The sequence below is a fragment of the Pristis pectinata genome, chromosome 6 (assembly GCF_009764475.1).
Source record: "Pristis pectinata isolate sPriPec2 chromosome 6, sPriPec2.1.pri, whole genome shotgun sequence".
Lineage (NCBI taxonomy): Eukaryota > Metazoa > Chordata > Chondrichthyes > Rhinopristiformes > Pristidae > Pristis > Pristis pectinata.
The window spans coordinates 95397936-95425065 of record NC_067410.1 but is presented as its reverse complement, the minus strand read 5'-3'; the positions used below and the strand labels follow the sequence as shown (position 1 = coordinate 95425065).

Here is a 27130-nt window from a genome sequence, read left to right as displayed (position 1 = left end):
GGGTAAGGTTAAGAGTAAGGTGTAGGCTTTCAGTAGCGACGCAGTAGGATAATGTATGAATCAAGACATAATGGGGGCTGGTAAGAAAGTTACTGCAATAATCATGGGTGATTTGTCACAGAGATTGGACAAATCAAATTGACAAGGTAATTCTTTGCATTTCTTTCTAAATTTTAATTGATGTCTATCAAAAGATGTCTATCTTTTGTACATTTTTTTACTGAAAGATCTTCATGGTCTTGTCTCTCTCAATATCTGTAACTTCTTTTGCTTTATAACATTTTGGCCTGCTCATCTACCCTTTCCTCCCCTTTGATGGCAACTGTGTTTTCAATCACCCACCAAAATCCCTCTGCCCCTCTATCTCCCATTCTTCTTTTCATAACCTCTTTACTACTCAAGTTTTGGAATATTCCACTTGATGTTTTCTTCTTTGGCTGAGGTAATGGTGAGCCATTAATTAAGCATTTTCTGAACTGAAAAATAACTGAATTTAAATAACAAATTTCATGACAGGATGTTCCAAGGTGCACAATAGTTAATGAAGTACTTTTGCAATGATCACAAGTGTATGTAGAAAATGTAATCACAGCTAAGTTCCACCAAGGTAATGACGACACCACTTGTTTTGTGATGGTGGTTGAAAGATAAACATTAGTTAGGACATTGAAGGGATTATTGCTAGGGAATATTTCACTTCTACCTGAAATGTTTTATTATCTTGTATGAAAGATGGCACCTCTGATATTGATGTACTTTCTCAGTATCTTACCTGGAATGTCAGCCTCAATTTTGAACATGGTTTATGCAGCCTAGGGGTGACAATGAGCATACTGATCATTAAATACTAATTGAATACTTAGCCAGAGATTAAGCATTATTGGAACATATTGGAAACATACAAATCTGTGCAACATATTATATAACCAAATCCTCAAAAGTAACAACAGTCAATAATTATGAAGACATTTTAATAGGTGCAAGTTGCTATTCATGGGAAATTTGAACATCAGTTACAATTACCATACCAGTTTTAATTCTTAGTAAATGCAGCAACAGCAACTTGCAGTACTGTTGTTTGCGAACACTTACTGTTTCTCACTCTCTCGATCAATGGCAAAAGAATGTTAATCTTGCCATAACACTCTAAGTAACACCATCTGATATAATAAATATTTTTGTGACTCTATCCTTAATAAGGAAACCTTTCAAAACACCCTATCACATTATACCTTTCACACTTATAATACTATCTGATACAAACCATTTTTGTAATTCAAAAAGCTTTAAGCACCCCCTTATTAACATAATTATCATTAAAATATTCTTTAATTTAAGCTACTTCATTGTGCACATTCATCATAACAGTTTATTTAATTCATATTCAGGATCTGGGTTTCACTGACAAGACCAGCATTATTGTCCATTTCGAATTGCCCTTGAGAAGATCATGGTGAGCTGCCTTCCTAAATCTGTGCAATCCTTCTTGTAAGGGTACTCCTACAAGGCTATTGTGTAGAACATATATAACCAAATCCTCAACAGTAATGATAGTCAATAATTATGAACACATTTTATTAGGTGCAAGCTGTTATTCATAGAAAATTCCAGTTTCCAGCTAATATTCCAGACTTGGAACTCCCTCTGAGATAGCACTATGGGATTGCCTTCACCAGAAGCACATGGTACTTACCACCACCTACCAATAGGTACTTACCACCACCTTCTCAAAGGCAAATAGGGATAGCCAATAAATACTGGGCTTGCCAGTAATCCTGAGAACTGCTCCAGATCCCGAGAAATGAAATACAAAAACAGAGTATCACAGGATGCCTACAGATTTCCAAAGTCCTTATGTAATGTGACTGAACTAAAGACCCTGTTGAAAAGTCAAATTAGAAAAAATTCTGTTATTTTTATCATATGCTTCTTCACATGTAGCACCGTATGTAATGCCATGATTACTGATGTACATCAAACATTGAATGAGAAGAACTACGTGGAGAATGTCTCAGCGTCAGAACTGTAAAGCCAAGAGCTTGATTGAGTGATGGTGAGAAGGCCACTCCCTGTCAGGTCCTTTATACGCAACCATGGTCTCTGCAGCATTACACAATGCCCTCAAGCACAGTGTACTTCAAGTGAGATTGTCAGACACTTCTTTTTGGAATGTACATTTTTAAAGGTCTGGAGAGATTGATCAAAGATGGGGATGTACCTTGCTGTTTCAATTTGTTTTCCTATTTTTCTCCTTCATCTCTCTCTGTGGGCTTTTAAAGTAATTTTTACCATGACAACTTTTGCCTTCACCCTCTCACAGACATTCCCTCTGTTCCCTCCAACCCACCACCCCTTGACCTGAAACAATGACTTTATTTCTCTCCACATGACTGCTTCTTCAGAAACTGAGTGAGTCCAGTATTTTCTATTTTTGTTTTAGAAAGAAATGCAGTGGTCTTAGTCAAGGTTCATCACTTACAGCTGTGTAACACAGGACTCTGTGCTCTACAGGCTATTTATTCCCAGGAACATATACTAAGACAAATATCAGCTGCTGGTGGTGTAATTTGCCCTCAGGTATGCCTGAAACTTACAGGTCTTCTGGTGAAAGAAGGTCCAGGATTATGTGCTGAGGGACATGCTGAAGCTTACAGCAATCACCGCAAAGGATCAAAGGTCATAGTTAAGGTTCTTTTGCACACTGATCAGCTGGAAACTGTAAAAAATCCCTTAGACATCTTGTAGGTAAAAGCAATGTCTTGGACTGTAAAAGGTAACATATGAAAGTACTGTATTATAAATGAGCAATTGTATGAATAAAGGATATTTTTGGAAATGCAAAAAAAAATTAGAATGTTAAATATCCCTGGTTCAGTATTAATATTCAAACATGACTACCTGATAAAAAAGTTGGTCAATGCTATGTTTGAAATGTCACCTCTCGATCCTTTCATTTGAAATAACATCGAAGAATTTGTTTTATTTCTGTTCTATGTATTCTGTATGTCTTTATTCCTGTAATGAAGGCAGTAATATTGAAGAAATAAGCTTAATCTTACACGTATATACCTTTTACCTGACTTATTAAGCCCTTGTAATTCTTGCCCATGTTTTCTACACACACAGATCTGAACTTAACTTGGCTCTTTAAACTTACAGGCAATGGCAGATTGGCGGAAATTGCTCCCCACTTAGTTGGTTAAGACCACTATGGAAACAGTGTCTTTTTTGCAATCGGGGAACAAGTGAAAAGAGCTGAGACTAGAACTTCCAAATTTACAAGCTTTGGATGATGGAAATAATCGCAAACACAATAACCAAGGCAAATACAGAGTCAGTAGGAACACAAGCAATGGTGGGGATGGTTCAGGTGGGAGAAACAAAGCTGGCAATGGGTTATAAGTGGTAGCAGCAGGTGAATATAGTGGATAAAGGAAATCACACAAAGAGATAAGTGAGAGTGAAGAATAATAGACATTTTGATAGACAAAAGCAGCCCAGTGGAAGAAAAAAGTATGAGATGAGTCTGAAGTAGAGCAGACTAAGCGACAAAGAATGAAAAGCTATGTGCAATCTTTGCAATGGCATTTTCAATTTCTCAGTATTTCTCAATATCACTACCATATTGCACATATGGTGTATGAGACCCAAGATGAATTTTTACACCATGGCGTTTAATCAGGATTTACCCTGTCTCCCAAATAAAGTAATCACAGGAACGAGCGCATTGCCATGTTATAGCATACAGAAAAGAGGAAAGCCATTAATTACATCTCAGTTTCTATCATTATCAGGAATCAGGAACAGAATTCTTTCATTGTGAATGATACTGAGGTTCAACTGCATGTGAATTATGGCAGATTTCATGGAGAGTTAAAGAAGGTTGGGGAATTTTGACCCACATTGAGAATATTGGTACAGAGAAACTGATTAATTAATAAACTTGTGGTTAACTAGATAAATTCTCAGGTCAGCCAAAAGAAAGGATATAGCTCCTTCAGCATTACAAACGATTACATGGCAAAACTTTTACATTGATTAACAAAGAGTACAAATCTTTAAAGCATTCATGTCAACTTGCCAATCTGATTGGTGATAGAGGTCATACAAATTATCATTGTGATCTTCCTGAGGCAGTCAACTTAGATTGAAGGCATATTTATTTTACTTTGGACTAATGCCACTGGGTAATGGTACCATCTATCAGGCCTAGGAACAATTCTTCTTTCTCTGTGTTGCCTATTGCAAACACTCCCCACCGTGCACCCTCTTCAAACTTATTTGTTTTTTGTCAAAAAATAGTTAAATGAAATAAAAAATATATAATACCATGGAAGAGCTGCTTTCCTTTTTGGCACCGTGGACAGTTCTGCCACTAAAAGCCGCTACATTGGCAGAAAACAGGACTTCTACAGGAAAAAGACCCTTATTCCATCTTCTGGAATGGACTGAAATGCCACTCTAGGGTAAGATTTGCTCCATGCAGCAATTTGCTTGTTCATAAAGATATCCACTAAGATGATACTGCACAGGGCACCTTTGTTATGTTGTCCTGTTGCCAGTAGTGTGTGGCATTTTGTGTGTGGACCTTGTGCAAATACCTGTGTGTTTTGGAGGCACCAATCTGAAGGCTTTCACAATTAGCACTTTCTAAGCCTGAGTGATTTCAGTTCTGTGAAACTGGCCAAGGCTAACTTATACCATTTCTGCACCTCTTAAATGCAGGGTGACCCATGTGGGAAATCACCAAGCAGCTTATGGAATGTTCAGAGCAGACATAGTGACACAAGCATAAGAGTGGGCAACCCATTACACCAACAAAGACCTGGAAATTTTGCTGGAAGAGATAGACCACTGTGAAAATATCCTCAAGGCAAGAAAGGAAATGGCATCAGGAAGAAGTGGTCAGTGTCTGGAATGATGTCCTGAGGATTAGGTCTAGTGAAAACAATAGGTTTTATAACTCCATACATTTGACAATGTCAGTGTGCAGCAATAAATCCCTTCCGCCAGCATATGGAAGATCACAGTGAACTATATGCCACTAACCACAACTTAAACATAATCTCGGATTTCATATGAACGTTCTGCTTTGTAACTGGATCTTACACACACAATGCAACATGCAGTAAAAATTTGATAATCTAGTATCTGATTTTTTGGAAATTCCAGTGGTTTGACACCTGGCCCTCTGTGTTCTGTTTCCAACACTCTCTTTAAACTCACCAGGTTCTGTTTTCCATGCTTCCTTTAAACTCACTAAGATCCTTGGAAAATGTGTTATACTATTTTATAACGTCTGAAACAAGTGAATCAAAAGTGTGTTGGGGTATTATAGGTGTAATGTGAGTGGTCCTGAAAATCCACTAGCCTAGCACCACCAAAGTAGTGGGGTGCTGGATTATCAGAGTTTTATGGCATTCAGTGATATCCTTCCCGCTTTCTTGCAGGAGATGGTTGTATGGAGTTGAATAATGTACTTGTAGACCGGCTCAGTCATTTGTAGGAGAGTGTGCTGGTGATCATTGGCACACATGGCTCAAAGACAGAGATAGTGCTGATCTGGAGATCTAAGTGAGATGGCACACTTATGTTCAATCTCTTTCTTGCATCCTATCTTTCTTTCATCTGGCAATCTCTTTTGCCTTATTTAGAAGAGCCTCTTAGACCTGCCTCCTCTCATCACCAGGACAATATCCTTTTGTCCTTCTTGTTTCAGATACAGTACATTGGACAGACCATTGGTGGAGCTTCAAGTATAATAGGAGACAGATTGCATCCATCACTTTTATTACTAGCTCTGATCTTGGCACTTCACATGGAGTAGAGGTTAGTTTAGAGGTGAGATCAACACATGATGTATCACCAGACATTTGTGGACTGTAGCCAAGCCAGGAGAAAGGGTAGCTTGAGTGCCAGCTACCTGGAAGGTGAGATCACACATCAGCTCTGCCATGAAGGACTGAGTCTGAGAACTACAATAAAATAGCTGTTGGAAAAGTTAGTTGTACACCCACATGAAAATGCTTTTGAAAGTATCTGGGTTGCCTGGAAGCCATTGTGTGAAGGCAAAGAACATCAAGGAGTCCAGTTCCAACCTTGTGCAGGTCATTTGCACAGATTTTTGAGCTGATCCATTCCATAAAACAAAGGAGCAGAAGGCGGCCATTTGGCCCATCGAGTCTGCTCCGCATTCCATTCCAGGATGGAAGTGGTGTTGAATTCTATGTTAATACTTGAGGTGCCAAGACAGGCAGAAGCCAACAATCATATGAGTACTCCAATCAAAATTCCAACTTCTGCCATGCAAAATTCAGGCTATTACCAGTATTGCTCTAACTCCATTGTTGCTATGGATTGAGGCTGGTACAAGACTCTATGATCAGCTTTCCAGCAGTTTGCTAGGCCAGCTGATCTCCTGCCCTGGAGGAGCATTAGTGGCTCCATGATGTACAATCAGGATGACAGCAACCACTAACGCTCCAACATTAAACTTGTGATGCCTGTCAGCCTGCTGGTTCAAACTGCTGCCACTCATAACATCCATGCAGACCAATGCTACGCCATCCGGGCCACAAAATTGTTCAAATTTGACCATCTCCAATTTCTTCCATTTTACGGGAGCAATCATCTATCAGCTGGCCTGAAATCGGAGTCGTGTTTGGGAGAGGGGTTGGGGGTGGGGGAAGGGATGGAAGTATTGTTTAATACTTCCAAGAGGCAAGAAAAGGCAAGGAGAGGTTAAACATTAAGGGGATGCAAAAAAGTCATTAATCAATGATTGTACGGATTGGTTTTTGATTGGATGTATATAAGTATTTTCAATTGATTATGATTTTTGTGACTTGTGCAGAAAGGGATATGGAGACGATGAGTAACAAAGGGCTGGGAACATGCAAACTGTGTCATCCTTGGGATTTAGCTTTCTCTTTATTTACTATAACTTTGGGTTGGGTGTTGTGGGGCTGGGGGCAGTAGTCAGCAATTGTTGCTCATCCCTTTCTGCCGCTGAAACTGATAAAGAGACATCCTTGTTGTGCTAAGTTCACACAGAGACACGTAACCAACAAATGGCTTTATTCAAGCTGCAAAACAACACCCTGCACATTATACTTCCTCACACCCTGCACATTATACTACCTGTCAAGGCCTGAGGTGATCAACTTTCCTTTATTCCTTAAGTTCTAGACTCACGGTTGTTCTGCTTACAAGTGTCAGTCTTAGGATCTCTCTGTGGTCCCAAGTTCTTTCAGTGTTCCAAGGTTCAAAGAAGAGTTAAATTTTGTATACAAGACCAATCTCCCTCCTAATCCTTCTGTTTTCCTCCAATGAGACAGTACCACATAAATAGTCTAATCCAAATCTGACCCTCTCATCCACCTTTATCCCATTGCAGTTGGACCACTGTTTGCCACTGTATCAATTCCATTCTTTACTTTCCCAATTGTACAGCATTCTAGTTATTGGTACTGAGCCAAACAGGTACAGAAGAGCATGGAATTGATCGCTCTTGACAATTCATACACTCTTCATGTGGGGCTATGACCAAGTTAACCCACTTAAGTATTTTGCTATCTTAACCTAGGCCTTTTATTCCCATCATAATTGCCAGCTCTTTTGCCACCTTGGATGTCGTTGGCAATGTCTTAGAGTGGAATCATTGTTTCTTATCTCAATACAACCAAATCGTCACTGTCTTGTTCCCTCCAATTTACTTAGCCTCTGAGACTTTAGGTAAAGCAAACTAACTTAATAAATCATTACTGCTGCTTGGTGAGATTGAGAGAATATTATATTAGTGTATTGCCTCTTATCTCATGCTAAACAGGTTTATCCTTTGACGATGATCTTTGCGTCCTCCCTGGCCACAGGAGTGGTACCAGAGGATTGGATGATGGCAAGTGTTTTTCCCTTGTTCAAGAAAGGTAATAGGGATAATCCTGGGAATTATAGACCAGTGAGTCTTACGTCAATGGTGGATAAACTATTGGAGAGGATTCTTAGGAACAGGATTTACAAGCATTTGGAGAAGCATAGTCTTATTAGGGTAGTCAACATAGCTTTGTGAGGGACAGGTCATGCCTCACGAGCCTAAGTGAGTTTTTTTGAGGAGGTGACAAAACAAATTGATGAAGGTAGAGTGGTGGATGTGGCATATATGGATCTTAGTAAGGCGTTTGACAAGGTTCCTCATGGTAGGCTCATCTAGAAAGTCATGAGGCATGGTATCCATGGAGACTTGGCTGTGTGGGTTCAGAATTGGCTTGCCCACAGAAGGAAGAGGGTGGTAGTAGATGGAGAGTATTCTGCCTGGAGGATGGTGATTAGTGGTGTTCTGCAGGGAGCTGTTCTGGGACCCCTGCTCTTTGTGATTTTTAAAAATGACTTGGATGAGGAAGTGGAGGGATGGGTTACTAAGTTTGAAGATGACACGAAGGTTGGAGGTGCTGTGGATAGTGTAGAAGGTTGTTGTAGGTTACAATGGGATATAGACAGGATGCAGAACTGGGCAGAGAAGTGGTAGATGGCATTCAGTCCAGAAAAATGTGAGGTGATACACTTTGGAAGATCGAACTTGAAGGTGGAGTACAAGGTTAATGGCAGGATTCTTAGCAGTGTGGAGGAACAGAGGGATATTGGGGTCCAAGTCCATAGATCCCCCAAAGTTGCCACTCAAGTTGATAGGGTGGTTAAGAAGGAGTATGGTGTGCTGGCCTTCATCAGCCGGGGAATTGAGTTCAAGAACTGTGAGGTAATGTTGCAGCTCTATAAGACTCTGGTTAGACCACACTTAGAATATTGTGTTCAATTCTGGTTGCCTCATTATAGGATGGATGTGGAAACTTTAGAGAGGGTGCAGAGGAGACTTACCAGAATACTGCCTGGAAAAAAGAAAATGTCCTATGAGGAAAGGTTGAGTGAGCTAGGGCTTTTCTCTTTGGAGCGATGGAGGATGAGAGGCTACCTGATAGAGGTGTATAAGATTATGAGAGACATAGATAGAGTGGACAGCCAGCACCTTTTTTTCCAGGACGGCAATGGCCAATACCAGAGGACATTCGTTTAAGGTAAGTGGTGGAAAGTTTAGGGGAGATGTCAGAGGTAGGTTTTTTTACACAGAGAGTGGTGGGTGACTGGAACGCACTGCCTGGGGCGGTGGTAGAGGCTGATATAACAGGAACATTTAAAAAGACTCTTGGGTAGGCACATGGATGCAAGTAAAATGGACGATTATGGACTGTGTAGGAGGGAAAGGTTAGATTGATCGTGGGGTAGGTTTATATAGGTCGGCACAACATCGTGGGCCAAAGGGCCTGTACTGTGCTGTACTGTTCTATGTTCTATGCTGGAGATTCACTCTTTCAATTAAGTCATTATCAATCTCCTTGCTTATATCTTCCTAGTGTTCTTAGGGAACTTCACGGACCATTAATCATGCTTGTATGTGGCAGCCTCCAACTGAAAACATACTTCTGTTCTGGTATGGTTGTTTTTAACCCGAGTACCACATCTTCCTGACCACGGTGAGGGAACTCTGATATTGTTGTTATGACAGTATTTGTAAATGTATTTTTTTACACCAAGAGATAATGTTAATCAAACGTCCAAGATTTTCAGAATCAGCAATTTACTGCACTTAGTTTTAACGTTGTTTTTAATGAAGAGAATTTATATTATTGTACTACTGAAATGATGCATTGCTTTGGATGGATGATGGAGTTATAAATATTTCCCTAATCTGGAGGACAGGCTGATTTGATATTGGAGTGAGACTGAATGGAGGGAAGGGCTTCACATCAATATGGTTTTGAATCAATGTGGGTCTTGACAGATAATCATGTTCTTCCTCAACTGTTTCCCCTCAAAGGCGAAAGATCTTTTCCTTGAATTGCCATGTGGACTCCTTCCATCTTGATGCACAATGCACATTATCTTCATGAGACAACTTCAAGAGAAGTCCAGAGAACAGCTTCAACCACTATACATGCCTGTTCTGAGCTTTCAGAAGCCTTTGACTCTGTCAGTTGAGGGTCTGTGGAGTATTTTCAAATTTCACTACCCTCAAAAGTTTGTATCTATACTACTTCTGCCACATTATAGTAAATAAGCTGCGACTGTAACCAATGGGTTCACAACAGATCCAGTCTCAGTGCAAATTGGTGTCAAAGCAAGGCGGCATCATCATCCCAACACTCCTTTCAATATTTTTCACACAATACTACACCTCATCTTAAAAAAGCTTCCCACTAGAGTGCCTAACCTAATCTACAGGAAAAATGCAAAATTGTTCAACCTATGTCGCCACCACCCTCAATGCAAGCACAAAGCTGCAGCAGGCAGACATCGCTTGTGACGCGCACAATCAGAGATTGAATTCCATGTCACCAACTGAGGTGTAAGTGAAAATGGTCCTCACATTAAATGTCTGCCAAAGTTCTCTACCAACTACCCTCATTGTAACACCACCCTTCAACAGAAAGCTCTATGGTGCAATCCTAAAAAATGTTGAGCACTTCTATTTCTCGGGAGCCACTTCTCCTTTACATAATTCACCACCACCTCCAATGTGCCAGCATAGCCTTTGCCCACATGTAGAAGAAGTGTTTGAAAATCAAGACCTCAAGCCCAGCATACAGCTGTGGTCCATAACCCAGCAGTGAACTCAAATCCCCTGCAACCTGGACTACCCACAGCAGGCATCTCAAAATATTGGAGAAGAACTACGACGTTGTTTTCACAAAATCTTCTGACTCCACTAGCAGATAAGTGAACCAAAGTCAATATCTTCTCCTCACACTTAAGTGGATCTGGTAGGTAGCCTACACTGCTTGATACCCAACACCAGCCTCTACTCTGAGCTCCAACATGGCAAGAGTTTACCAGGAGGAAAGGGGAAATGTATTCACAAAGCATCCTTGAAAATGTGCCACATCCCAAACAAGAATTCACTGTCATATGACTACTAAGGATGGAGAAGAGCACTGAGAACTTACAGTCCCTTTGCTGGATACATGCAGAAGCTCAGAGAAAATGGTGTAAGGAGCACGCCAGCAGCCATGCTACCCATCCATCTGCCCTGTCAAATAACTTGTAACAGAGACTGCAGGCTCCACATTGGTCTCATTATCCACAGTGGTATAAAGTCATAGAGCTATACAGCAGGAAAAACAGGCCCTTTGGCCCAACTCATTCATGCCAACCAAGCTGCTTAATTGAGCTAGTCCCACTTGCCTGTGTTTGGCCCTTATTCCTCTAAACCTTTACTATCTATGAACCTGTCCAAATGTCTTTTAAATGTTGTAATTGTAGCCATCTCTTTTATTTCCTCTGGCAGCTCATTCCACATATGGACCATGTTCTGTGTGAAAAAATTGCCCCTCAGGTCCCTTTTAAGTCTTTCCCCTCTCACTTTGCATTTATGCTCTCTAGATTTGGACTCCCTTACCCTGGGGAAAAGGCAGTGGCTATTCACCTTATCTATGCCCCTTGTGATTTTATAGATCTTTATAAGGTCACCCTTCAGCCTCCTGCTCTCCAGGGAAATAAGTCCTCGTCTATCCAGCTCTCCTTATAACTCAAACCCTCCAGTCTCGGTAACATCCTCATAAATCTTTTTTTCTTGCACTTCAGAACCTACTGAATTGGAATGGAAGTGGGTTATCCTTGACGCCGACCCCTCGGTACTACCTAAGAAGCAGTGTTGGTGAGAATTTGAAATTGCATTGCACCAAGCCAAGCTCACAATGTAAATGCCTTCTTGGATTTCTTCACTGCCACCACATAAATATGATCTATTTGTCCCTGATATACTTAACACTGTTACTGGTGAGTTGGTGAAGCAGTGGGGAGAATCACACCATAAAGATTTGCATGATTTATGAGTGTTGCAGATTTCAGCTTTGAGATGTTCAGTTGTTTTTCTCACTGCTGTTTAGCATTATTTTCAGTTTGGTTCCTGTTCCTTTTTAAGAAAGAAAACTAACACTAACCTGAAAAGCAGTTAATGACGGTGCTGTTAATCCAGTGCACATGCTGCTCTATTTTATTTAGGATGGGTTGATGAATGATTTACTTTAAATATTAGCAGTACAAGTACTGCCTGGTGAGTAAATTTTCTTTCATTGTTTTCTCTAACATTTCATTCTTTGTGTTAACATTTCCTGACCTGCTGTTGGACAGAAAGTTACCTTGTGAGCAAAACAAAAAGCAGGCATCCAAATTCTACCTGCTTTTTTTTTTTCCTTTTTGCTACCTCATAAGGTCTGTATGTAAGAAAATAGGAGCAGGATTAGGCCTCTCATGCCCTTTAGCCTGTCCACCATTCAATATAATCATGGCTGATCTGTCCCAAACCTCAACTCCTCTTTTGCATTAGTTCCTCATAGCCCACAATTCCCCAAACTTTCAAAAATGAATCTACTTCCTGTTTGGGTACCTCCAAAGATCTAAGCTCCACAATTCACTGAGGCAGAGAATTCCAGAGATTCACCACCCTCTGCGGGAAGTTTCTACACACCTCAATTTTAAATGACTTCCCCCTTATGTAACTATATACCCTCATTCAAGATTCTCCCACCTGCAGAAACATCTCAACATCTACTCTGCACTATCACCTTAGGATCTTATATGTTTCAAATGACCTTCATTTAATATATCCAGTATCTTTATATTGCTAATTTGCCATTAATGATGCACAGCAAGGAGTTGTTGTGCATTTGACTAAATATGAAACCTCTCATGAATCTGTTTATGGGATTTATCAGAAAATTTTATGCAGAACTTCAGCTGCTATCAATGTAATCCCATAGCATTTTGATAGATGAAACCTGACCTATTTACTGAAACCGCATCTTGGATAACAGCCATAGATATCCTGTCCCACACTAAGTTCCATTTGTTCATAAACTCCTACACTTATTTACCAAAGTTGGCTCCCTAGCCTCAACCACCACTACCCAAGACATTCAATTCTGAATCCATACTTTAATTTAAAAATCCCTTCAGGTTCTTCTCACACTCTCCAATTCTCCTCCAGCTTAATATATTCTCCTGAATATCCTATTTCTCTATAACTCGAGCTCCCTGAGTATCCCATGACGACATCCCCTCAAAACACCCCTCCACCCCTGACTTTTACCACCACGGTTCAGAGAAGGAACTCTAGATTGATGACTCAGGCAGAAATCAGTTGCCTTTATCCTCCTGACTTTGGAATTCCCTTCCTAAATTTTGCCTCTACAACTGTCTTCATTTTATTAAAAACTTCCCCTTAACGTCAATCACTCTTCTTTACCTTCTTACTGATTCAGCACTTGTTTTCAATGAACCTAAATGAGAAATACTCTGAAACAATGTTAATACTACATTTGTACATAAATACAAACAGTTGTAACTTTGAATTAACACCAAGATCTGTAGATGAGAATTAAAATTTAAATAACTACTACTTGGCAGCAAGTGAAATATCTTAGAATTGAGCTTTCATTCATTCTTTGCTAATTGTTGCAATAGTTTTAATATTTTAGAGTACATTACATCTCTTTGTGGATTCTTTTTCTGTAACATTGATATTGCATCTCTTTAAGTATTTACCAATTTATGTTAGTGAATTTGTGAAATTCAAAGTAAGTTTCAAACAAAACCTCAGAATGCTCCAATACTTTTATAGTATCTTACATAAATATTTTGTTGATTAATAAACAAATTTTATACAGTTGTACAATCTTACTTCAAATTACCAGCTAACTTTAAAACACTGTATATTTTCCTTATGTTAGATATATCACACAAAGGAATAGTTGAAGAAACTATAAAGAGTACGTTATAAATACAACCCTGATGGAAACAGAAAAAGTGAATATCTGCTAACCGCACCCTCCAGGCCGAATGTAGCCTTTGTAGTGTGAAACAAAATGTTACAGAGTTGATTTGTAAGGCTTCTTGTTCTTCTACCAATTTTTCTAGTCATTTCTGTTTTTCTTTTGATAAGTGACATGTCCACAATTGCTAAGAATATTTGCAACTAAACAGTTTGTAATCTGTTAAGTAGAGAAAGGTGAGCAATATCAGTTTATAATTGTCACTAAATCCATGCCAACATTCCTGTTTTTATTTTGGATTTCCGACATTTCTATTTTTTTCTCTTTTTATCACAATGAAGAATGTTATTGAACTGGTTTTAGATATTTATTTACTATCATTCAGTTCTGCTTGCATCTGATTTATGGCGATTTGGTTGCAATTTCCCTTTTACTGGTGAGTTAGCCACCACAATGGTATTATCATCAAAATGCAAGACATATCACTTCTGATTAAATCCACCAGTTCATTAACGAAAGATTATGTGTAATTCTCTGGGTGGTGATCAGAACAGAGTTAAGGATTTATCTAAGTCCTAATTTTTCCTTAAGGAAGCCATGCCACAAGTTGTATGCTTTCCCTAATGGATCAGGAGAATGAACGATAAAATAGAGTGACAGAGCCACACAGCAAAGAAACAGGTCCTTTGGTCCACTAAGACCATGCCAACCACCAACCATTTATACAAATTCTACTTTAATCCCACTTTATTATCGCACATTCTCATCAATTACCCCCCACCTCCCCATCTGCAAATTCTATCACTCATCTACACAAGAAAACAGGAGCAGGAGGAGGTCCCTCAGGTCTGCCCTGTCATCCAATATGATCATAGCTGATCGAAGCTGGCCTCAACTCCTCTTCTGTGCCAGTTCCCCATAATCCTCATTTAGTCAATCATTTAAATATTCTTCTATCTCCACCTTAAATATACCTAATAATCCGGCCTCTACCACCCTGGGGGGAAAGAAAATTCCAGAGATTCACTGCCCTCTGGGAGAAGAAATTTTTATGCATGCAGTTTTAAATGACTGGCCCCTTATTCTGTAGCTATGTCCCTTTGTTTGTGACTCTCCCACAAGTGAAAACATGCCAGAGGTAATTTACAGTGGTCAATTACCTTTCTTCAACCACCCCCTTTTGCAAAATATCTAACATAAAGAAAATATAATTGGTATGAAAATAACTTCCATGCGTATAACCTAGCTACTTTTCTCTTTAAACTTCGCCATGCTGCTCTCAAATCCTTCAACTTGTTACTGGACAATTGCTTACCTTTTTATTATATTTAATTTTCTAATTAATTAATTGCCTAGATTACATGATTTTTATGTATTGCACATCGGAAGTTAAAAAAAAGTTGGATAACTCATAGACTCAAGGGCCTAAGTCCCCCCCCCCCCCCCCCCCCCCCGTTCTCTGACAAATGTGATTCCATTTTGAACAACGAGAGCTCCGGTTTAGTTGTTACCTCATTATATTTTTATTCAGGTTAGGATATCTGAGAGCGAGGTATTGAATTGTCAGGTCCGACTAATGTTTTATTGCCAGGGTGGCCTCAAGTTAGAAAGAATATGGTCAACATTCTGTAGAAAATAATGTTAACACTTAAATATACGATTCTCTTTGAAGAGGACATTTAAAAGTAGAAGCTTCAGTCGCCGCCATCTGGTCTCCGACGCTATGAGAAACCTGGGCGTCTCGCCCTGTTCCGTCATTTCCAGCTGTCAGAGATCGATTTTCAATCCTGACCAGACTGCAGTGGAAATAAGAGCGTCAGGTTACAGTGCAGAGGGACAGAAGCCGTTCTGACCAGGTGGTTATGGGTCCAGGTGCTGAACGTAGGCATAGTAGTAACACTTCTCTGCGTGCAGTCACTGTATCCAAGTGAAACTCATCCAACTTTCCGATTCACGAATATTTTAACTTAATATAAACAAAGTCGTAGAACTGGAATTTCACCGAGTTTTTTGCATAGAGAATTCTTTTTCTCTGACAATGGAACTTAATCGTGCCTATTAGGGAAACAAGGTCTTTTGATGTGTCAATTTGTGGGATAGTAACTCAAGGGAAACTTTGAAAAGTAGGCAGGATGTCAACGTTGAGTCCTTGTATTTACTTGCAAGTATTTGTTTTCGAAACATCTAATGTAAATAAATATACATTTTAGCTGTCTCATACAGTCATCTTAAATATACGGTCCAGTATACCCCATCTCATATTGGCTGTATAGTCAGGGAACGGGTTTGAGGGGTTTCAACAGTGCGCGATGTAATTTCCATTCATTTCAAAGCAACTGTCCCTTCACTTTGCCGTGATTTATTGACTATTTCCGTTGTTTGTGAGGACTATTTAACAAGATTGTGTAGGAAATATAAAAGGGCATTTCCTTCCTTTATATCGTGTGGACAGATTGAACGATATTTCGAGAGATAATTTCAATTTCACATCTACTTATTTAGTTTTTAGTGGGCCGCTTAAAGACTAAACTTTTTTTGTTGTGATAAACGGGAATGAAGATTCCCTGAAGGAGACGAAGTTTCTGATGGAAGTCATCGTTACCTGCCTCTCCCTCTCCTGCCGAGTGTTTCCAGCAGCACTTGCTGTCGGATTTCCAGCACCCGCGGTTTTTTGTTTGATCCCAACTTTTTTTTTGGAGGGGGTGAGGGGTGGGAGGGGGGAGGATAGGGACCGCGGGCCGAACTCCCGGCGCTGACAGGATCACCACGTCCTTCCGTCGGAGCTCGCCCCACCCCCCCTTCCCTCCCTCCGCCGTTCACTCCCGATTGGCCGGCGCTCCGGTCACGTGGGCGAGATTCCCGGTCCCGGCCGCCATTTTGGTGGAAAGTTTGGAATTTCTCAGTCAGTCGCCGGGAGGAGGCGGAAGGTGGAGCGGGCGGGAAAAGAAACCCACAGAGGGAGAGAGAGAGAGAGAGAGAAAAAAAGTCAGCGGGGCTCGCCTGGCGCCGTGACAGGAATCATCGGGCCGTGCGGCTGGAGCTGAGGGCGGCGGTGGATCACACCCCCCCCCTTCCTCCTCGGGACGGCCTCTGGAACTTGAACCCCCGACCCTGAGGAGCGGGTCACACACGGTCGGGGTCGCAGTGGGGAAGGGGGGGGGGGGAGAAAGCCGCAGTTCCCAAGGGGAAGGGGGGTTTAGGCGGATAAGACTTGGAGGGGGTGGGCCGCTAACGCCGCCCCCTCCCTATCCCCTGAGGGGAAAGTATCAGGGAACCCTGCTGGAGTTTCCTCGCACTTTTGAATGGGAGCAACTGGCTTCGGGCGCCGGTGAGTTCCGGACGGGCAGCCGATCGGGACCGGGACCGGGACCAAGTGGCGAGGAAAGAGAGGAGTCATTTCTCCTCCAGTCACCTTGAGAAACTGGGACACTGACCGGCGAAGATAAAGAGTTCCTGACTCGCCGTATCCCGACTGAGTGTAAAGAGAAGGTGGCTCTTGTGGATGTTTAGTTTAAAAGTCAGGAATGTGGTCTTGAGACACTAAACTGGTCAGAGGTGAAAGATTACCTTTTTTTTTAAAAAAAAAGAAACATTTTAACCAAGTCGGCTCAAGCTCGCTTTAAAGGTTATCGAATTACTAGTGAAACTAGTCGCCTCATTTTATTGGGGTGGGGAATTTGGAACCTCACCAAGAATTTTTAAAGCACTGGAGAAAGGAAACTATCATCAACTTCTACAGAATAATTTAGAAGTGACAATTGAGGGAATTGCCAGCTAGAGGGGGAAACACGGCAGCAAGAGGATGCCAATCCGTAAGCAAGGTGAGTTAACTTTTAGTTGGCCTCTATCCTTTTAATCTATCAATTTAAATATTTAAAATCGTTTTTATATTAAACATACAACTACCCGCTTTAAAGTTCTTCAGGTGTTAAGTGCTCTGTGACTCTGGCATGTGACTTTTTTTGGCTTGTGTGACAGATGCTCAGCGAGCTCTGAAGCTCCTGGAGAATTATCGTGCCAAGCTGGGTAAGACTGAGGACCGTCAGCTCCGTGCGTCCATCGAGAGAGTCATCAATATATTCCGGAGCAACCTCTTCCAAGCGTTAATAGGTACGCGTGTAAACATTTGTGCACCAAGTGATCGCTGTTTGTTTGGAAATCATGAGTTCGATTAGTTGATGCGAGTTGCGAAAAGATCCACGCGTTGTTTCGAATGTGTTGTGACTTTTGTTTTAAATAGAACCGATGTAGTGCTGTATGCCGCTTTAACGACGCGGCCAACCCGTGGCTTCTCGCGGCCAGCAGAAAACTGGATGCGCTGACAACCTGTTGCTTAAGCATTCAGTTTATAAACTGAAGGGAATAGTCAAACAAGATAACTTGAAATATTACTCTTGCATCTGCTTTTCGATTTTTGAGCAGGTTCAAGATTTTTATTCTTTGTCCTAAACTGAATAGTGACAGGACCACAGATACTTATGAACCGACTATTGAATCGCCATATTACAGCTTGATACGCAAAGTTCAGGGATGCCAATGGTGTGCTTGACGCTATGCGTCTGCCTTCTGGAGGTTTTATTGGTTTTTTTTCGTGGTGAACGGGAAGCTTTGTGGAGTGAATGGGCGTGACTTGTGGATGTAAACAGGCTCGGCGAGGGATGGCTTTCCTGTAGTCGAGGCTTTCAGTTGTACACGTGTCGAGTTGGCGCTGAAGGAAATCATTCGGTTTCAGGGCATGAAATTTTTAGGGGAGCCGATATAATTTGATGTAAATGTTTTAAAATAAAAATTGGGAAAAAGTGAGGATAATGGGAGTTCTAGTAAATTCCATGAATGTCAGGTTTAAGTTCTTGTTTCAAAATCTGTTGACACACCAGTGTAGTTACTGTCCACACCCTGCCGGATAGAGTACAATACAATTTAAACAAAACTTTTTCATAAGGTGAACACCGAGTAAAAGCGCTGCTTGAGTACCAGTCGTCAGCAATATACATATTGGGCATGCTTGATATTTGCTTTCAACCTAATTGATCTAAAAATAACCTTTTCGGTTGTGTATATATTGAAACCAGGCTTTCTATGGTGTTGATTACATTGATACGAAGTGGATTTGACTATTTGGTCTTGCCTTTTTCAGGGTAGAGTGAAAAGATGCCATCCGGTGCCTCTAGTGAACTTGCTTTTGACAAGTCCTTGCACCCTGATAGAAAAAGATATTACAAATGGCCCTAATAATCTAAAACAAGGTAATCTTAAATTAGAATCTGATTATTACCATTAATTATGTGTCCATCAATTATGGAAGACTTCAGAAATACTACTGGATGTGGGGTTTCACCTCCTCACTCAACAGTGGAAATATTTATTTTGCACACAGTTTAGAAGCAAATAGGTGGTGAGACTGGGCTCGCTGAGATGAGTTACTTGCACTTTTCCCACTATTACAAGGTGCCTTTGTGGAACATGAAGTGCTCTTCATTTACCAAAATGACTGTAGATCCAATAGGAGTTGAAATTTGACTAAGTTGAAGCAATCCTCTCCCAGCAAGTTCCACTCCCAAGTTACATGTCATCCTGACTTGGAATTGCATTGCTAATCTTCATTGACTGGTGGCCGCCTTTATCCAAAAATGTTGTAGGTATCTTCCAAAAGGACTGCAGCAGTTGAAGATGGTGACTTTGTTGTCCCCTTTTCATTGGCAGAATTTACAAGCTTTACATGTTGTAGAATTTCATCACAAATCCAGGCTGGATCACTTGACCTAATGCAGAACTTATTGAGGGAGTGTGCTGATATTTGCAGTTAGCATGTTTGTCTTATTAGTCTTGTTGCAGAAAAGCAGATGTATGGTACAAAGATGAAACTAACAGCTTGTTGGATATTGAATTAGTGAAGGATTGATAATACTGTTCTTCATTGTGGGGTCCAACTTTGATTTAGATTCAGACAAGGAATTTCCACAGCTCATTAGGCACAATATCATGTAGTTTTGAACACTGCCATATGTAGGAGATCCTGAAGTTGAAATTATTCAGTGTCATTGTTGTAGCTACAGCATGGAAAGAGGCTCCTTTGGCCCACCAAATCCATGCTGGTTATCAACCATTCATTTACACTAATCCTATACACTTTTTAAAAAATTATCCCCGCACTTTCATCAATTCTTCCTAGATCCTGAAAGTGAGATCCTGAATGGCATGATGCAGAGGCCCTGCCCTCAGTACCACTGATAGACTTTAACAGAGGGCCAAAGCTGGGTGGAGCTTTGACATCTGTCAGTGCGATTATCCAATTTAAGTATTGGATTGTTTTCTCTGGAACATTGGAGGCTGCGGGGTAACCTGATAGAAGTATATAAAAATTATGAGAGGCAAGGATAGGGTAGATCTGTCTTATTTCCACTGTGGGGGGAAAAAAATTAAATACTAGAGGGCATAGCTTTAAGGCGAGAGGGTGAAAATTAAAGGAGATTTGCGAGGTAATTGCTTTTTTTTAAATGCAGGGAGTGGAACATGCCTGGAGTGTGCTGTCATGGGAAGTGCTGAAAGCATATATGATAGCAGTGTTTTAAGAGGGGTTTAGAAGACACCAGCAGGATTGGATATAGGCCAGGAGCAGGCAGATGTGCATTTTAAATTAGTTTTATGGTCAGCACAGACATCCTGGGCCAAAGGGTCTGTTTCTGTGCTATACATTCATGTTTTAAGTATCTTTGAATTCAAATGTTTAATATCTCTTTAAAACTCATATTTATAGAATTTTCAACATAAAGGCAAAAATAACAAAGTTTCTCCTTTCCCTTCTAATCTGCAAGCCTGCATTCTCTATTAAAATTGGATTTCAGATCATGGGCTTCACAATTGGTCTCCACTGACCAGCATAATGATTGCTTTTGGGATCTAGATCTGTTAAGTCCTAGACTTGCAGCATATATACTGTATGTTCACAAGATCACAAGACAAGGGAGCAGAAGCAGGCCATTCGGCCCATCGAGTCTGCTCCAAGGAAAGGGAAAAAGAAATGGGGTGGGGGAAAAAAAAAACTATTCTAATCCCATTTTCCAGCCTTATCCCCATATCCCTTGATACCCTGACTATTTAGATATCTGTCTATCTCCTCCTTGAACACCCCCACTGATCTGGCCTCCACTGCTGTGCATGGCAAGGAGTTCCACAATTTCACCACCCTCTGGGTAAAGAAATTTCTCCTCATCTCTGTCTGAAACTGTACCCTCTAATTCTAAGATTGTGCCCTCTGGTCCTGGACTTCGCCCACCAAGGGAAACAGCCTAGCCACATCTACTCTATCCTTGCCTGTCAACATTTTAAATGTCGCTACAAGGTCCCCTCTCATCCTTCTGTACTCCAGTGAGTACAGTCCAAGAGCCGACAAACGCTCATCATACTTAAGCCCTTTCATTCCCGGAATCATTCTCGTAAATCTCCTCTGAACCCCCTCCAACGTCAGCACATCCTTCCTAAGATGTGGGGCCAAAAACTGCGCACAGTATTCCAAATGAGGCCTCACTAGCGCCCCGTAGAGCCTCATCAACACTTCCTTACTTTTATACACTATACCTCTCGAGATGAATGCCAACATAGCATTCGCTTTCTTAACCACCGATCCAACCTGGTGGTTAACTTTTAAGGTATCCTGTACGAGTACCCCCAAGTCCCTTTGTACTACCGTACTATCAATCTTCTCTCCTTCTAGATAATATCTACCCGCTTATTTCTTCTTCCAAAGTGTACAACTGCACATTTCTCAACCTTGAATCTCATCTGCCATTTCGTTGCCCATTCTCCTATACTGTCTAGGTCCCTCTGCAATCCTTTCTATTTCCTCTATGCTCCCTACTCCTCCACTTATCTTGGTGTCATCCGCAAACTTAGGCCACACAACCATTTTATTCCATCATCCCGCAAACTTAGCCACACAACCATTTATTCCATCATCCAAGACTTGTCAGGTTGAGCACTGATGGCTTGAATTGGCCAGTATGATTCAGTCCAGTTAAATGCTTGCATGATTTGAGTTGCTAGCAATCATTTTCTTTCAATGTATCTTTGCCAACTTAACTGCTTTTTACCAAGACACTCCTCTTACTTCATTTCACTGCCTTTTAAAATGTTGTCTCTGTATTTGTCCAGGTAAACAAGTTTTTATAGGAATTTTGCTTTTGCAGTATTTGCAATATTAGAGATTAGTAAATGTTACATTTTCTCAAACTGAGTGTCCTCTAAGTGCACCTATAATAATACTGAAAGTTTTCTTGTATTTTGCAATGCACATAGGAATTAACAGAAATATTTGCCATTCCTATGTGCTTATAGTGGAAGTAGTCCAAAATGAAAGCATTGGCTATAACCTGAATTTGATTTGAGGATCACTCTTTTGCACTGTAGTGGTGAGGAGGAAATAATTAATGGGAACATTTTTTTTTGAAAAAGTGAGACATTGAAGAATTGCATTGTCTAACTTGATGCAGCTTGTAAACAAAATTATCACTGTCAATTTTATTTCAATGAGGCATCTGATAATTAATCTTGAGTGTCTTGGTAAATTATAAAAAAAAGTGATGCATTTAAAAGTTGCAATGTATCAATGGACTTGATTTCTTTTTAACTTTGTAGTATTGTGGTGATGTTGATCTTTTATTTTTGCCTGACTATGCTGTGACGAAGGGCCAGAAGGTTTGTGATTTTTGATTTGTTTTTACTTTGGTGTTTTGCAGAACAGTGGAAACTTTCAATCCAAATAGGATTGAATGGGGAAATTGCTAGTGTTTGTTTTAAGAGTAGCTGGCAAACATAGAGAAAATCTAGTTAAGGTTCCAGTATTGAATTTGAACCCTAGACTTGGTCTTCTGAACTCTCCTTGATTATTCCATTTGTTATAGGTTAGTTTAATTGGTTGTCCTTGTTTTGGGTGGAATGCAGTGGTGATAGAATGACAGTTGTTTCACTTTATTGACCCCACTATCAATCTGCCTTTCTTAAAAATCCATAATATGACCCTGGAAAAACACCACTTCCCACCCCAATGAAGGTGGACTTTGAAATTTGCTATTGCAGTCAGTGCACCTGTTCAGTGGTTTGACTGAGGAAGTATTGGAAGACCAAGTCCTCAAACTTGACACCAAGTTCAGGATCTGCTGGACGGCAGTGATCCCTGCCCTCCTGTAAGCTGAGATGTGGACTGCCTATAGCAGATACTTCAAAATACTGAAGAGATGTTCCCAGTGCTGCCTCTGTGTGTTGGGGGGGGAGTGGTGGGGGAACCTTCAAATCCACTGGTGTGATTAGTGAAGTAACATCAGCATCCCCTCCCAGGTCAAATATTCCCAATAGTGATACCCTGATTACACTCAATTGCCACTGTTGGGCTGGATAAGTGGTTTGCCTGTCTGATGCCATACTTGTGAAACATATGAAAATATTCCAAATTCTCTCATGGCAAGAAATGTCCAGGTGGGCAGAGGAAAAGATTCAAGGATGTTCTCAAAGCCTTGGTGGTGGGGGGAGGCTCAAGGCTTGCAAAAGCTTGTCCCAAGACTCATCAAAGCAGAGGAGGAATATTTGAAATGGCACTGAGAATCTCAATCCATGTGTTGGGAGCATAAAGGAGGCCTTCAATAATAGCAACAAAAACAAGGTGCTGGAAAAACTTAGGTCAGGCAGCATCTGTGGAATGAGAAACAGTGAATGATTCAGATGAGGGACCCCTCATCAACCTGACAGAACTGTCAGCTGAGATAGCAGCAAAATGTAGGTGAAAAAAAATGAACTTTCTCCCAGTAGGGTTGAAGGCATGTGGTAGGTAGGATTTTTATTTACCAATAACAATGTCTGCAGTTCCCACATTGACCTTCTAAATGATTTTTAGAACCCAAAGAGCTGGAGTGGAAGCAAGTTCTTGAGCCAGAGGGACTGCCCAAGGAATTGTTTCATGACAAAATGGCATTTTGTTCATGATGAACTGGTGATAAATAACCAGATTTAAAGACTGAATGCACAGCACAGATGCTATATGCAGACCACTTAATGTCAAGGAAATCTGTGGTAGCCTTTTTCTTGTCTTGTGATTACTGTTTAATTGAGAACTTGCATATCTATCCAGGATATACCATTTGAGTAAAAGTTAACAGTACATACTACATCACTTTGCATTCTGAAGCCTTCTGTAGGTTAGTTTCCGCGCTATAAATCTCCTTTTGTTAATTGTCTTTTCAGATGTACATTACAAATACACTATGTATTCCCATGGTAAAGAAATCCCACCAGCCTAAATGGTATCTTGAAATTAAATCAAATAATATTGCTATTTATACTTAAATGCTATGATGGAAAGCACAGGAGACATGACTCAGTCCAAGACTGTGTTACTATTAAATTGATGAAGTGAATTGAATATATAATTAGAAGGAACATTTGCAGAGTTTTACCTCCTTCCAATTTTCAGGTGCAGTCAGCCAATTGGCACTCTATGCTGTAAGATTCAATGTCTGCATTAATCCATAATGTTTTGTGTAAAAGTCCTGAATACCCACAGTGACTGGTTGCAGCATGATCGAGGTTTATTTCTGGTAAATTTTACATGGTGTTTACTATATATGGTATTTACTGTGTCAATTGCATGATTTGATTGTGACTAGCAAGTTCGGTCATGCTACCTGCTTCTACCTTCTGATGATCGATTGTCCTTTGCAATCCATCCATTTCCTTAATTCCATTTGGGTTTTTAATGGTCCCAGTGTTATCATCTAGAATGCATGAACATCTTCTGTGTCTCTTTTCCACCACTTCTGGGTATTTTGGTGTTTGAAAATTTTATGTGACTCATGATTATTAAAAGAAATCTATTTCCACAATAGGATAATGCATAAATTACAAAATTGAATGTTAAAAAATTGTCATATCCGGAGTTCCAATTGTGTTTTATTCATTGGCCAAACCCAAGTGTAAATTCAGTCTTGAATGTTATTTGGATTTGGCTAAGTTGCCAGAAATTTTGGTGGGGATGTGTGTGGAGAAATGGTTGCATGTCAACATATCATTACTTTAAAGTGGCCTTTATATTCATTCTGACCAATTTGGCATTCCATTTTTTATTAATTGGTTATCCACTTCCTATGTCACAGTGTTCACTGCCAAAGTAAAGATTTGATTGCAAAATGTTCTTGGGATTGTGTATGGCACTATAAGTGCAATTTCATCACTTTGCTTTGCAAGCTTGTTTTTGACGTTGGTTTTGATGAAGTTTTTCAAATTACTTGTACCTCCCAATTTGGTGTTGCTTGCAAATATGAATGCCAAGGCAAGCTGCTTCCATTCTTTTGTAATGGTAGTAAAGCATATTAGTGGTGTGATAATTTTCCATTTTAACTGAAATACGATAGAATAAATCACAAATTTTAGACATTGCAATGGGCTAGTTATGATAGCAGTTACTTTGAGGATACTTGTTATGTGTTAAATTAGGTGTAAGTGTTTATTTTTATAAACGTTCTGGAAGTAGAAACCACCGGTTAGATTTGGCTTCCAGCTGTGGGAGGAGTTGGGGAAAACTGGCAAGTCTGTGTATTCCTTGGGATTTGGTATATTGAAATTGGTGCTATCACTCGTCACCTTGGTACTTTTTTGTTTAAAATATGTTTTCTTTTACCTAAAGAACTAAGAGCTTGTGTGCTCTACTTAAGCACTTGTCATACACATACACACTATATTTAAATGCATTTGTCAAAGTCCAGGGTACCTTTTCAAACCTATGGTTCTTTTTTGGTGTACTGAGCAGATGATTGGAGTATGAATTGGTTCTCATTATTCTCTTCCTCTTAACCACTTTCAAGATTGCTGTCTGTGCTATTTGATAAGTGACTAATTATTCTGTCTTTCAATACAATGTTAACAGAAAAGCTAAGCTTTAAATAACTTGTAATGGCTTGAATGCTTTTGCACAATTTGGTTTTGATTGGTTTACAGATTGCAACTAGAAAGCAACAGTATTTGAGCCTCGGTATTGTATTACCATTTTGGAATGCACTATCTGAAAGTCCTTTTGTTCTGGGTCATTCCTTTCACTGCTTGATTTTTCAGTTCAAGTGCTCATAAAGTAGAACAAATAGATTTTTGTGAAGTCATTTAAATATTTTAAATTAATGATTTGTTTCCTAGGGTGTGTAATGTTCATAAATGGATCAGGGCATAGCTTTAGAAGTAAAACTGTTTCCTTTATTTCTCAATGTAGCTTGCCTATGTAGAAAATGAACATCCTGGGATGTATGCAAGATGAATTTCTAAACCAATATCTTGAGGATCTGACGAGGAACAAGCTGATCCAGTACTGTGCAAGGAGAAAGGGTTAATTACTGTTGTAAAGCGGTCCCTAGGAAAGACCAGCCATGATAGAATTTTACCTCCAGTTTGAAAGTAATGTAGTTGAATCTGAAACCTAGGTTTTCAATCCAAACATGTAATTTGGAGCAAAAAACAAAATGCTGGAGGAACTCAGTGGGTCAGGCAGCATCTATGCAATTTGTGTTGTTCCAGATTTCAGCATCTACAGTCTCTTGTGTCTCAAAAACTATGAAGGCATATGTTGGCTGGGTGTATTTGTGATTTTTTTTTCCAGAATCAGGTTTATTAAATTTGTTGTTTTGCGTCAGCAGTACAGTGCAAGACATAAAAATTACCACAAGTTACAAAAATAAATAGAGCAAAAGAGGAATAACGAGGTAGTGTTCGTGGACCTTTCAGAAATCTGATGGTGGAGGGGAAGAAGCTGTTCCTGAAGGGTTGGTTGAGTGTGGGTCTTCAGGCTCCTATACCTCCCCTGGTGGTAGTAACATGACAAGGGCATATCCTGGATGATGGTGCTTAGTGATGGTTGCCGCCACCTCGAGGCACTGCTTCTTGAAGGTGTCCTCAATGGCAGGGAGGGTTGTGCCCGTGATGGAGCTAGCTGAGTCTACAACCCTCTACAGCCTCTTGATCCTGTGCATTGGAGCCTCCATACCAGGCAGTGATGCAACCAGTCAGAATGCTCTCCACTGTACATCTGTAGAAATTTGCAAGAGTCTTTGGTGACATACCATATCTCCTCAAACTCCTAATGAAGTAGAGCTGCCAGCATGCTGCTTTCATAATTGCATCAGTGTGTTGGGCCCAAGATAGATCCCCTGAGATGTTGATGTCCAGGAACTTGAAGATGTTCACCCTTTCCACTGCTGACAACCCCCCCCCCCCCCCCCCCCAATGAAGATTGGTGTGTGTTGTCCTGACTTCCCCTTCTTGAAGTCCACAATAAAATA

At 40.3% G+C, this 27130-nt stretch overlaps 1 protein-coding gene across 13 annotated transcripts in view; it reads left to right on the top strand.

Moving 5' to 3' along the window:
- The first annotated feature begins 16693 nt into the window (after nucleotides 1-16693).
- LOC127571818 (disks large homolog 1-like) overlaps nucleotides 16694-27130 on the top strand; it is a 339770-nt gene continuing 329333 nt past the window's right edge. For all 13 annotated transcript variants that reach the window (XM_052018549.1, XM_052018544.1, XM_052018548.1 and 10 more), the window contains exons 1-2: nucleotides 16694-17641; nucleotides 17799-17930. In XM_052018549.1, the coding sequence (XP_051874509.1) occupies nucleotides 17623-17641; nucleotides 17799-17930 (151 nt within the window). In that variant the 5' untranslated portion in view covers nucleotides 16694-17622. The remainder of the gene's footprint in view (nucleotides 17642-17798; nucleotides 17931-27130) is intronic.